Below are 13,634 nucleotides of genomic sequence, written 5' to 3' on the forward strand. Positions count from 1 at the left end.
TATAAAGAACTCAAGAAACTAGATACTAAAAAACCAAGTGCTCTGATTTTAAGAATGAATGTAGCTGTAAACAGAGAATTCTCAATAGAGAAAACTCAAATGGCCAAGAAACACTTTAAAAATGTTCAACATCCTTAGCCATCAGGTAAATACCAATCAAAACTACCCTGAGATTCCATGTTACATCCCTCAGAATGGCTAAGATCAATATCACAAGCGACAGCACATGCTGGAGAGGATGTGGACCAAGGAGAACACTCGTGCATTGCTGTTGGGAGTGAAAATTTGCACAGTCACTGTGGAAATCAGCCAGTGGCAATAGTGGCACGAAACTTGTGAGAGTAGCCAACCAATGTCTGATTTAAATTGAGGCCTACTCCATGAGATCGGACCCATACCCAATACTGCCTGAATGACCAAGCACCAGAAACTGCATAGCTCAGAGACCTAGGGTGAACCCAAATACTATTGGTCTTTAAAAAGGTAAGAATAAAGCTGAGCATGGCGGCGCATGCCTGTAATCCTAGCACTCAGGGAGGTAGAGGCAGGTGGATCTCTGTGAATTCAAAGCCAGCCTGGTTTACAAAGCAAGGCTACACAGAAAAATCCTGTCTCAAAAAAACAAACAACAACAAAAAAAGTAACAATCAAATGATCCCCTAATGAAATTCTGCCATTCTCATAGATCAGTGCCTCTCTCAGCCATCATCAGAGAAGCTTTCTCCCACAGCAAATGGAACCAATAGAGAGACCCACAGCCAGACATTATGCATAAAAAGAGAAGAGAAGAGAGAAGAGAGAGACCTTGGAATACACAGCCCTAAATGAGATGTCTCCATCAAATTTCTCCCATAGAGCTCAGGGATCCCCAAAGAAGAAGGGGAGGAATGCAAGAGCCATAGGGGATGGTGGACAGCAGGAGAACAAGGATCAACAGAACACAGTTCCTATGAACCCACAGAGACTGAAACGGCAGCACACTGCCAGCACGGGTCCGCACAGGTGCTGTACATGTACTTTGGCTTTTAACTTAGTGTTTTCACTGGACTCCTGAACGCATGATCAAATGGGTCTCTGATTCTTGTGCCTTCCCTCGGGGTTCTTTTCCTTGTGTTGGTTTGCATTGTCCCTCTTGAATGGGATGGGTTTTGTTTTATCTTACTCTATTTTATTTTGTTAAATAAAGAAGTTCAACGGCATTTTCACTTAATAGTATTTTATTTAAAAGTTCACAAATTAAAGCACTGTAATAACCAAAACACTTAAAAGCAACAAAGGCTACCTTGAAAGAAAAATAATTCTTTTCTGTAAAGGAATGGGAACCCCTATGTTTAATGTGTGTGGGATGCAGAATGCAGATTGAGTCTTGGGCGATCTCCAGAATCCATCATACAAAGGAACAACAACTTCTAAAATGTTCCAAACTTTGAGCAGAAGGTGGGCTTCATGAGTCTGGACATTTCTCTTTGCTTATGTTAAAATCCAGCAAGAATACCAAGAATGTAACCCCTCTGTGTCCTCTGCCATCTGCTGGCCTCCAACACCTCAGGAAAGTATCCATCAAAGAAATCCAACCTCACATTGTATATCCTGGGAAGAAGAAATGGTATTTCTAGCTCAGGTAAAAAAGTGAGAATCATTATCCAAAAAAAGGAACACTACATATATATTATGATGCCATTCGTAAATTAAATCCATATCTCATTTAACAAAAATTTCATGGTAATCTGCCCCGTTAGCGGGCTCTGAGTGTGGCAGATATTACTTTAAAAACAAGAATATGTTTAGAGTATAGAGTTCAGGAGACAACATCAACTTTCTCTACTTTGATCATTATTAACCAGCACCATGATATGTTAAAAGTCAGTCTACAAAAAATAAGGTGTGAATGGTTGAATCTCTTGTAAAGAGCAAGTGACTTGGGAAGAAGTTGACAAAAAGTGACTGAAACAATTTAATGGTTAAAGATACAGACTATTAAGAAGAGAGAAACCCAAAATAAAGTTTGGCAACAACATCCATTTCTGGAGATAGGCTGGGAATGGTCACTTGGGTGCGATGTGGCTCATGATGACTTAAGGCTGAATTCACAGGATGCTTACTGCTCTATGCTGCCTTTCCCGCACTGTACTGCCTGTAGTGGAACAGACTCTTGGAGTCCACGGTGCGAGATTTCTTCACAGCTTCAGCAAAAAGTTTGGTCACCTGAAAGAAAATGTCAAGAATGTCAGCAACCTACCAGAGATGAAAGTGAATGCAGGATGAATCGGAGTGAAAAGTCACAAGTTCTGCTCCCAATTTTCAAAGGGGTATGGAATGAAAGATGCAATGTCGGGTTTTTTTTCCCCAGAGTTCAGTCTTCACTTTGAATAAATTTACCTCTCCCACAATAAGGATTAGAACTAACTTACAAAAAAATATGATAAACTGATCATTAGTGAATCTCAGATATGTGGTTCTTTCTGTGATCACTCAGGTGGCTCACAGCCAAATAAAATTGAATGTGCTTCATAAAATCTCTCTCTCTCTCTCTCTCTCTCTCTCTCTCTCTCTCTGTGTGTGTGTGTGTGTGTGTGTGTGTGTGTGTGTGATAGAGAGAGAGATATGTGGACAAGCATGTGGGTTACATCTGCACCTTTGATCAATAAGCTGTTGCTTTCCTGCAGTGGCTTTCACTTGAAGACAGCACTGAATCTTCATTCCAAACTATGCTGTACCTATGCACTCAGAGCATAATTGAATGGGTCATAAAAGAACTGCTCCTATTCCTGGCTTTTTATTACCCCAATTGCTTAATGTCTAACTCTTCAAGTGAGGCCATGATCTACCATATTAACACCATTGTTTAGATTCTATCAAAGAATCCCCCTCTGCTCTGAATGCTGCATGGGGGAGAGAGAGAGAAAGTAGCTGGATGTAGTTAACACTCTTGAAGGTAAAGCCTCCATGTGGCTTATATTTAAAAGAGGGAACACACCTGGAAATTGGTGAGGAGAGCGATCCCACTGTCCACCGCTGTCCTCCGGATCACATAATTATCGTGGACAAATTTGGTGTTGTTATTGGGAAGATTAATCACTAAGTCAATGCTTCCATCTCTCATCAACCTAAAAGAAGAAATAAATAAAATCCTGCAGTTGGCAACGCCTATTTCATAATTAGTTTCAAAATTACTAAGACAAATTATCGTTTGCCATTTTAACAAGTGACACAGTGAGCTGACCACTGCTTGCTCCTTTCTACTTCTGCATGGATGTTCAAGCAGCACTCGCTGAGAAATTACAATTTTTATTTTGTTTCTGAACTCTAGTAAAACTCTAACAGGATGCAAAATTTTCTCTTGAAAATACCACCCAATATAGCAAGAATTGACAATTTGATCTCTGTGCCTGCTCCCCACTCCCTAACAGGAGAAGGCATGAAAACACCTGTTTGTGAATTATCCTGAATCACATTCTGCTGTTGGACTGACTGAACATACACTAAGAGACATTCAAATGCCAAAAGCATGGAGCCATTTGGTTTTCATTTGACAAAACTCTAAGAAAGGGATTCTACAGTCTGTACGTGATGCTATTCTTTCATTCGTATTATCATTATTTCTAAACAACCTTTAATAAGTAGCATATTGCATAGAATTTGGTATGTTGAAATTATTAGGTCAACTGTTACCTCCAGGGGGTGACACAGAAGGATCTATTGTGTACTCATCCCACGTAGCTTTGGGAAAATGGATGCCCTGCCTTTCCTGAAGCCTCATGCAGCTTATCTTAAAAATCAGATGACAATATGGCCTAAGGAACCACCATTTAGTTGATAACATCATCAAAATGCTTACTCCAGTTTTCTCCATGTAGCAACTGCTTCAATAAATTGACTGATCTATTGATGCATAAACTCCGTGAAATATAGATGACCAATCACACATACATGTATACATACTTTGTGTGTATACATATGTGACATAATATAGAAAGCACTACATTGTGTTCTTCACAGTTTTACCTGTACCTGTCAAGAACTCTTACCAGAAGGTAAGAGATGCTTTCTATCACAGACACAGGTGCACACATACAGCGATAACACTTTTTATAAGAATAAATTATCACCCATAACTGTGTTCACTTGTACACTTGTTAAGCAAACACACTTTTGAGAAGATTTGAAAGCAAGTGAGGTGAGGCCTTCCTGTTGTACTAGCTTCCACCATTTATCCTCTGTTTTTCCTTTAGGTTCTTTTTTCCCCCCAACTCAGGAAACGGACTCTTCAGTTCTTACTTTCTGATGGAAGAGAGGCTGGGATTCTGTCCTTCCTGAGATGGCCATGCCACCGGGGTGGCAGGGACATTGTTGGCGTTGAGCCAGTCTGATGTGGCTTCTGTGGCAAAAAGCTGCATTTGAAAGAGAAAACCTGGTTACTACAAAGAAGGAGCCTTTGTTAATGGAGGGACATCGGGATGCCTGACAGCAGAGAGGAGAGAAAGAAACATGAAGAAGCATGGTGCCAAGAGTAGCTTCTTGAGCTCAGAATATGGGGCGCAGATACTTTAAATATTTTATAACCTTTTCACTGAGGAAACACTTAAGAGTCTCGGTTGTAACTGTATTTGTAAATGAACTAGTCAGAGCTTAGAAAATATTTTTATGCGGTCAACAAAATCCATGACCACAAGCCCAATCTGAGCTGTGGGAATAACTTTGTTTTACTGACGGAGACTGTGTGCAGAGCAGTTTGCTAGAGGACGCTCCACTGGAACTGTAACAGCTGGAAACTATGACCTCACACGGAATCGAGAAAAGAAAAAGATACAGAAATACACTGGTGAGTGTCCTAATTATGCTTCATCAAAAGTTTCCAAGCTTATAAGCTGACAACTTGTAGTTGTTTTGTTAAACCTAACCTTTCTAATTATTTTTGACGATGTAAAGTTTATTTTTTTAACTTTATTGTTTGATGGTTTCATTTGTTTATATAACCAATTTTAGTGTTCACCCCCATTCCTCTCTCTGATCCTCCTCTCTCTCACAAGATGCCTTCTGTCCAGTGATTTCTCTCCTATTTTCATGTCTTCTTTTGAGTGACCCAGTGAACTCAATTAGCGTTTCTTGGTGCAAGGTGAGAGGAAGGTTATTTACTATAGACAGATCATCTTACCAGGGGTTACAACACTGAAAAAAAATGACATTCTCCTCCCCCCAACAATCATTAACTGCCAATTATCCTCTGTGGAGGTTTTGAAATGGAAAAGTCAGGTTTCCTGTTTGTGCAGAATTTTATTTCATCGACAAAATTCAATGTTGAAAGACAGCGACTTTTTAAAAAAGAACTAAGAGAGTATACCTTGAAACCTTCATTGTGTAACTGCTCAGCCACACCAAGGAATCTTGGACGAAAAGATTGCTGGAAGAGAAATGAACAGGATTCACTTTCTAGATAACACACTGTCTTGGTTAGACACTCTAAATGTGATATCCTTCCCACCAGTATAAGAAGAAACTCCCATATGTTGCTTTTTCCTTGGTATAAGTTATTCTTCAGCGCGGATGAAATTCCATCAATGTCATCTTGTTCTCTGCCTCCCACCTATCTCTAAGCTTTTTCATTCACGTTGAGTCCCGGCCATCTACACTTAGACCCACACTGTTTCCGGTGCGTGGTTTCTTCACCTGGTTAGAGAGACGCTGAGATCTGAACACCAAGTGAGCCTTGCTGGCGCCTGGCTCTTTCGCTATCCCAAACAACCTGCTCTCATCGGTGAGTTCTAATTTTGCGCTGCTAGAATTTCATGTGCTCTAAAGATCCCTAGAGTATGAAGCGTCTTTTCAGGTCCTGGCTTTACCTTTCCCTAGAAATGTAGCACTTTATGCTCAGAAAAGTTAATACCCCCGGCCTTGCGTCTTCACTTCTCAAAGAGTGATGATCATGCTCCTCTTTCTTGAGGCACCTCAGGCTCACTAATTTGTGTTTCCATGAGTGATTTCGCTTTTCTCTGAGGCAGTCTCCTCATCCCTTTGATACTTGTGGCACTGGGTCACTGTGATTGGGCAGGAGGAAAATGTACTAGCAACCACTACAGAGCACTTTCTGGGCTAATAGCAGCTCTCAAAAAACAAAAAGCCGTCAGTACCATTGACATTGAAATAGTTGCACTTTTTTCCCCCCAAAGACTAGATTCCTGCCCCTAGATCCTAGTATTCAATCCCGGGTTCTTCTATCACTTAACTGTAGTCCAAACTAAGTTTCTCACCATACACACCAATTCTAAATAGATTTTCCTACTGGTCCAGCTCGTTTTTCAGACAGCTTCTCTCGTTCTTTTGTTGTAGCCTTCCCAGGACCCCAGCTGTCCCCGATTTCCCTGGATTTCTGCCCACTGTCACCAGGTGTTCCACATGAGCAAAAACTCCCTGTCTTTAAGAGTTTGTGTTTTCAAGGCAATGTGCAGGATGACATACAACAAAAATAAGCTGACCTGCCCAAAGGTTAAATATGATATTGACCTTAATATCGTGTTTTAGTGCCTGAGCCATTTAAAATAACATGTGCTTAAGAGTATATCTGTTATTATTTTTTTTTTCGTTGAGGTTATTTTACTGATTTTTATTTTAAAAGACTTTGTTTAACTGGTGATATAATGTTGCTTCTGTAACTGTCTTGTGATCAATTTAGAAATCACACTAGCGATGTTTGAAAAAACTGGATATGATCATATTTCTAGTCCCAAAACTAAGAATTGTAGTTAAAGACATATATAGATCCTTGTACAATTTTGATGATGTTTGACCCATAAATTCTCATTATATTAACAGGAAAAGATTCTCTGAGAAAAGATCTCAATCCTAAGGAATGACTCCAAAGACTATGTTTAAATATAAAAATCTTTTTTAAATTCTGGACCTCTCAATCCCAGAACTGCAGTTTTAAGGGAAGAAACCATTGGCAAAAAGAAAAGATAAATGCAATGGATGAATATGAGCTAAGGCAGGCACAGCTGTTATTCACGACAGCCTTCTAGAATACAATGGTAACTATTCCCCCAAATAGTAGCTTTCTATTTCCACTCAGGTAAAAAATGTATTTAGATACCATCAGTTCATGGCTCTACATAAAAAATAAAATTATAAAATATATAGAGAAAATAGAGAATAATTCTTACTAATTGACATTAGGACAATTTAATGCAGTATGCAGCACTGACTTAACACACACGAGGCAGAAGAGGACACTAATATGCTCAAGTGTGACCTTGCTTGGGAAACAAGAGTCGAGGTGATCCATTATATTCGCCTCATAATTTAAGATTCCTTGATAAGAAACATACAAAATGCATCTCTGCATTTTATTAACCCTCCCCTTCATATGTAACATTAAAGTTGGGCTTTCTGATAAACACAGAACAGACTTTAGTTTTTACCAAATGACAGGCGAGGTCTCCGCTAATGCTTGGATAATTGGTGCATTAGTCATGCACTTAACTAATGACTCTCAGTCTCTTAAGCATTCCCTTAGCGAAAAGTCACTGAGGACATGGTGATAATAATAATGTGATAACCGACTTTTCTTCAGGTTTCTAAAACAAACTACCACAAGTAAGGTGGTTCCCAGACATCCCAAAGCAAAGCATTAGCATCATCTGAACTTCCTAAAAGTGGGGAACTCAGGTTCCACTCATATGATTGCATCAGGTGGAAATCCCAGTCATAAGTGGTTTTCAGACCCTCAGGTCACTCTGATGTACACTTTAGTTTAGAGAATGGAAACGAATGAGGCTGGAAGGGTTAGCCTTTACTCACTTTGCAATTTAAGGTCAAGATGCATTAACCTTGACCAAAGTCACAATGAAAAAAATGAGGGAGAAATACCATAATGCATTTTTTTTTCTTTGCCATTTTAAAATAAAATAAGTCAGCAAGTCTTCTAAGACCTGCAGATTCCGGGCAGAACCTCATTATGAAGCGGTTTCATTGCTGTCCCCCAAGTGAAAATGATAAATATCCAACATGACAGTATTGGCAGCTCCCAGCCAGGGAACCACTCTGCCTTCTGGTGTGGGGTGTTGGCTTTCATAGACACATTATAAACTTCTATCAAACATGTATTGAACACTTGTGACACATAAAACAGCCTCTCTACAAAAAGAAATTACCACTGTCAGCTTGCATCTGAGAAGCCTCAGATTTAAAAGCTGATTGAAAATACCTATGTAAGAATCCATTCCTTGGTAGAGGTGAAAAGTACAAAGGTAGTTTATGTTCTTAGAAACGTTTATAAGGAAAAAGTTCTTTTCAAAGGGGGGATAAGCATCTATTTCCTTCAATGGTCATTTTCACTCTAATCCAACTTCCGGCGAGAGAAGAGAAAGCCAACTTAACACCAAGAGATGTCTGCGGATGCTACGGACTTGCCGGGGTTGACTACTGTGTGGTTGTTCCTAATGATGCCTCTTTGAAGATAAAAGGTTATTCATGTCACTCGGAGTCGTCTTTTCAAATAGAAGCTTGCTTTGTGTTTCTGAGCAGCGCTGAAGCCCAGATGTCAGGCTGGTGCTTGCCACTTCACCAGCATCGCTGAATAGCCCAATCAGAGGGGGAAACACAGAAAGTGCTCTCCATGTCCTCTGGAGTAAATCACTCATTGTTAAAGGGTGCTCTAGAAAAACCTCAAAACAAGGCAGATTGCCTGCTCATGGCAACTAAAAATACACTGTGACAGGATGAAAGGTGGCTGGAATGACTTTGGGGAAATCAAGGGTGATTCTGTTGCCTCATAGACCCACATTCTGCTTCCTCTATTACAGATGCCCTGGGGTGTAGAGGGCTTCTCACTAGAGACCCCAGTGCACGTGGCAATTAAGCTGACAAAGATGCTTTGCTAAAATCTGCACCCTGACTCCTCCTTTCTTCTAAGTCCTAGGTATACAGGATGTATGGTACAAATATTTCAAGCTTCCTGAGTGATTTGACCCTGGGCTCCAACATAGAAAGGGCAGAAAGAGAGTGCATGACTAAAGGTTTGCAATGGGAAGGAGAAGTACAGATTTAACAAGAATGCCAAATACAGGGAAGTATGTGCATGCATGTGCCCACCACAAACACGCGCGCGCGCACACACACACATGTACATATTAAAAACCTGCTAATAATAAGTGCTTATTTTAAAATGTTTTCAGCCTGTGACACTAAGGGAAGCTGTTTTTCAGAGTCACCTTGCCCCCTATTCCCAGTCTCTCCGATCCCCAAGTTTTCTCTTGGAATCTGTTGCACCAAGTGAATGAGTGTAGAATGTAGTGTCTTCACTACATCTGTCTACTCAGAGCGCATCCCTAACTCAGGCCATGCGAAGAAGGGGAGAGAAGACCTTCACTACAGATGGAGTGGATGCTGAACACCCTCTCCATTGCTCTGGGAAGGAGAAAGGAAGGAAATTCCCAGCAACGATGCGACTCTGGGTGTTCTGCGCAGCCTACAGCAGCAGCCTACCACTGGGATACCACACTAAGAAGCCATGATGCAAAGGTGATTTCCTCTGTCTTAACACGATTGAATAACTTCCCCAACCGGAGACTTTCGGGCATCATTCCTAGCCCTGGTCTTCATTTCTGCATTAGTTCTCTGCTAAGTCAATTCTGATTATGTGTTTGAAAAGTTAGGCTAAACTCTTCTGACCCAGTGATAACATGTTACAGTGTGTTTTCAAATCGAGTCCTGCAACACAGAACGCAGATGACCGGAACCATGCTGCAATGAAGTTTGGGTAAAAAGCTGAGTGTAGATTAAATCCTTGACTAGCTGAGGTAGTATCTCTAAGACTTAAAGCTATGGACTCCCTGCCTAGCCTCCTCTCATATTTTCAGTGTAAGCGCTCTTGAAAATGAGCATGAATGGAATGGAGAAACTATATAAACATTAAATGTTAGGAGTGGCAGGTGTTCCTTGCCTCTCATATAAAATAAGTCATAAAATTATATTCCTTCTATTTTTAGAGACTTACATTTCTACTGATCAGTTTTCCCTGTTGTAATGTAGACATTTCAGTAAGCATAATTTTAAACTACTACGCTTAAGTTAGTACTAAAAATATTTTTAAAACCCTAATAATTGCCACTCATACACAAACGGAATGTGCTTTGTAATCACATACGTGGCTGAAGAAAGATTGTTTTAAAAACAATGCATTCAAAAGTAGAATTTTAATTAATAAAATCTCATTACTTTGAAAATACTCTTCTCCCTCCATAAAGTCCCCCTTTTCTCCTACAAAGCAAAATTCTGTTCACTGATGCCCAAATCCCACAAATATTTCATAGGGACAAATTAATTTTGCGGCACATTTCCCTGCAGCACTGGAACCAAACAAGCCACAATTTTATACATCACTGCCTCCTTAAACTGCTATTTGAAAATGTTAGTCGTGTTTTGATTAGTTGTGAAGATGAGGGCTAAGGGCATGGTCTCCTCTGAATGTCCCCAAGTCTCACATTAAACTTTAAGCCCTCACTGGAAGTTGGGTCTATATTCTCCTAGTTGGGACTTAATAATACTTAGTACCATTTATAACGTGACAAGTCACTCATATGGTGTGATTCGTCTCTAAGCTGCCATTAAGCCTCACGTAAGAAGTCATCCTGTTAGCCTCTGTTCCACGTCCTCCCCATCGCCCTTCTGCCACCTTCATAAATCGAAGTCCCAAGTTACTCTTTCCAGAGACTTCAACAAAGTGACTACCTGTCCGGTCTCCAGAGTCTAATCTACTGATATTAAGACACCCTAATGAGTCAGGCATTCATAATAATCACCCACTGGCCTGAGAATACCTGATTCTATTCTAATTATGTTTTTATTGATTTTTGTGAATCCATGCAGGGGTTGAGCTTATTAAAGTCACAGCAGGGGAGGTTATATATGACCACTCATTGTTTTTAAAGGATATAAGAATTACTAATCTCAAGTCAAAATGAATGACCAGTTGAGAAGCATATACATTACTTTTCAGGAACTTACAAAAAGAACCTGTATACACTGTTGCAATAATTACTTCAAGAAGTTACTGACACTTTGTGTCCAAATTTTTACCCTGAGATTTATTTACACATGACTTGCGATGATAAACCAATACTGCTCTTGTTACTGTGTTTAAATGTTCATTCATAGTCATCTCTTCTTGCTTTGGCCTATGTACATAAAAAGGATGCACAAGACCTGTGCAAGCCCAAGACAGACAAAACTCCAACAAGAAGAAAATCTCTCTCCTTCATGTCGCCCCATCCCCACCTAAGGTAACTGTTAGCTGCAAGAGAGTGTGTTAATTTGCTTGAAGAATATAGTCCCTGTTTGGTTGACCACCCTCAAGTGAAGAGCATACAACCAAGAGTATATGGACATCACAAACTATACTTTATGGGTTTTTAAAGATACAGGACACAAAGTTGGGTGGGGCAAAAAAAAGGAGAGGTAGCTCTGGAAGAGGGGGGAGGAAGAATAAGTTTGATCAAAATACATTGTAAAAAAAATTCTAAATAAATGAATGAATGAGAAAAAAATAGAGAAAAGGCCTGAACAAGGATTAGAGGGCATTGCATTTCTAACACAGTCCCTTTCAAAATAAATAATCACTCGCTAGACATGCTTTTCCTTCTGTTTCTCAATTTACTTTTGTATTTGCTGCTGCAAGAAAGAGGGCCAAGGGGTCAAATTGAAGAACCAGTGGTTGCTCCCGTAAGTTACCATTTTCCAAAGAAAGTAACTAATTCCCCTCTCTTCTATACCATAATTACCATCCCAGCCAGTAACCATGTGCTCCCTGAGAATGCGCACAGCCACACGCCACTCACCTGGATTCCAATCAGAATGCCTTTCTGAGGTATCTTAAACCCTGTAGACAGCATTGCCTTGAGGAAGGCTGTGTGGATACCCTCACCAAAGCATGCCACCTGTTCAGGATTAAATAAAAAAATAAAATAAAATACGGGAAGGGAAAATAGTCTAATAAAATTACAGAAAAAAAAAAAGGAGAAAGGGGGGAAAGAAAACTAAAAACTGATAGAGGTCAATATACTGATAAACTCTTTTCCTAGATTGTTTCGATTGTTTCAGTATTTTTCCAAAGACCAAGCAGCCTGAATCCAAGGATTACATGGCTGGCCAGGACAGATGTATCTTATGTTTTTAATTAGGCATAATGAATGAACAAACAACTCCTTCTCTATTCAACAACACTCAGTGGAACAACATACCGGATGGTACTGCAAGTTATTTGGATACAAATCACAGCTTCTGTTGTGTAATATGGTGACTTTCCAAATATCGATACAAATTAATGTATAAATAACTGTATATGTCATATTATCCCACACCAGTGAATGAGCTCAGGGCAGGGAATGACGGAAATGACAAACTACTGACTCACCGGTTTAAAATCATCTCAGATGCCTTATGAGAAGGGTGCGTAAGAAATGCAACCAGTACATGAACATCGCCAAAGAGCTTATTCTTTCCTTTTTTTTTTTTTTTATCACTTTTATAGATGGAACCAAAATATCCTGCAACGCCTCCTGGGTACCCAAGCCACGTGTAAAGACGGGAAAGGAAAAGATGCCGAGCTAACGCAAATTGGTAGGGTCCGCAGAGATTTCCCTAGGGTAACTGCTATACACTGTCATTACAGATCCAACGGCTGCCGTAACTGGAGGACACGTGGTGTATTTTAACATGATGGGAGTCAGTTCTGCACATATCATCTGGCACGCTTTCAGAGTCACCATTACAGTAAATAATGCTGACGGCTGAATTCATTCTTTAAGCAAATGACTCCCTCTTGCTGGGCAAGGAAAGTTCTCATGAGTATAACCTTCAGCTGACCACAAGTGCTTTTCACTCCGCAGTGAGCATTTTAATCAGTCAAATGCTGGCCCATCAACGCAATGTCAGTGGAAGTTAATGAGTCTCACTTCCACTGAAAGGAACCTGCATTCCCATCAGAAGCACAGCTACCCAAAAGAGGTATCCCATCAGTTTTCTACCTCGCCATTCAAAAAAGACAAAAACAAAAACAAAAACAAAAAGTCAAATAGTCCTGTAATATCAGGATCATATCCTCACTTTACCACTATAAAATAAAATGTAATAAGATAAGCTCTGTGCTTATACAGCTCTCTACAACAATCCACTTAAACACTGTAAAAGTCTCTTTGAAGCATAGTTGAGGTCTCTAAACTGGATGTATTATTCTGACTTCAGTTATGAAACAGAATTTAAAACATCATACTTGATGACACTTGGTAATATGACTTTAATATTAGAAGAATTTTTTGTAGTTTAGAAAGTGAGACTACAAATATGAAAAAAAAATAAGTTGTTATTATCATCATTGTATGAAAGAGAGGGGACATAAACCCTGAAAACCAACTTGCCATACTAGAGAAGCAGTGGAAGAGCAGGAGAGCTCTCCCTAACCTGGCTCCGGGCCAGCTGAAAACAGAGTCATGGGATCATAATGAACCTGAAGACAGGATCCTTTATCTGGGAATGAATGTGGTGCCCATCACTCACAGCTAGGCTCCTTTTCCAGCTGTATTGAGAGAAACAGCAAAAGGACCAAGAGACACTTTCTAAGCATGCAGTCATCTAGGCCTGCC

At 39.9% G+C, this 13,634-nt stretch overlaps 1 protein-coding gene across 3 annotated transcripts in view; it reads right to left on the minus strand.

Moving 5' to 3' along the window:
• Positions 1-1,199: 1,199 nt before the first annotated feature.
• Cps1 (carbamoyl-phosphate synthase 1) overlaps positions 1,200-13,634 on the minus strand; it is a 120,416-nt gene continuing 107,981 nt past the window's right edge. For 2 of the 3 annotated variants that reach the window (XM_055616578.1, XM_055616579.1), the window contains exons 35-39: positions 11,832-11,930; positions 5,342-5,401; positions 4,279-4,391; positions 2,978-3,107; positions 1,200-2,205 (exon numbers count right to left, since the gene is read on the minus strand). In XM_055616578.1, coding sequence (XP_055472553.1) covers positions 2,107-2,205; positions 2,978-3,107; positions 4,279-4,391; positions 5,342-5,401; positions 11,832-11,930 — 501 coding nt within the window. In that variant the 3' untranslated portion in view covers positions 1,200-2,106. The remainder of the gene's footprint in view (positions 2,206-2,977; positions 3,108-4,278; positions 4,392-5,341; positions 5,402-11,831; positions 11,931-13,634) is intronic. The other variant, XM_055616577.1, reaches the window with a different exon arrangement.

The sequence above is a fragment of the Psammomys obesus genome, unplaced genomic scaffold (genome assembly GCF_907164565.1).
Source record: "Psammomys obesus unplaced genomic scaffold, mPsaObe1.curated_primary_1811, whole genome shotgun sequence".
In the NCBI taxonomy this organism is placed as follows: domain Eukaryota; kingdom Metazoa; phylum Chordata; class Mammalia; order Rodentia; family Muridae; genus Psammomys; species Psammomys obesus.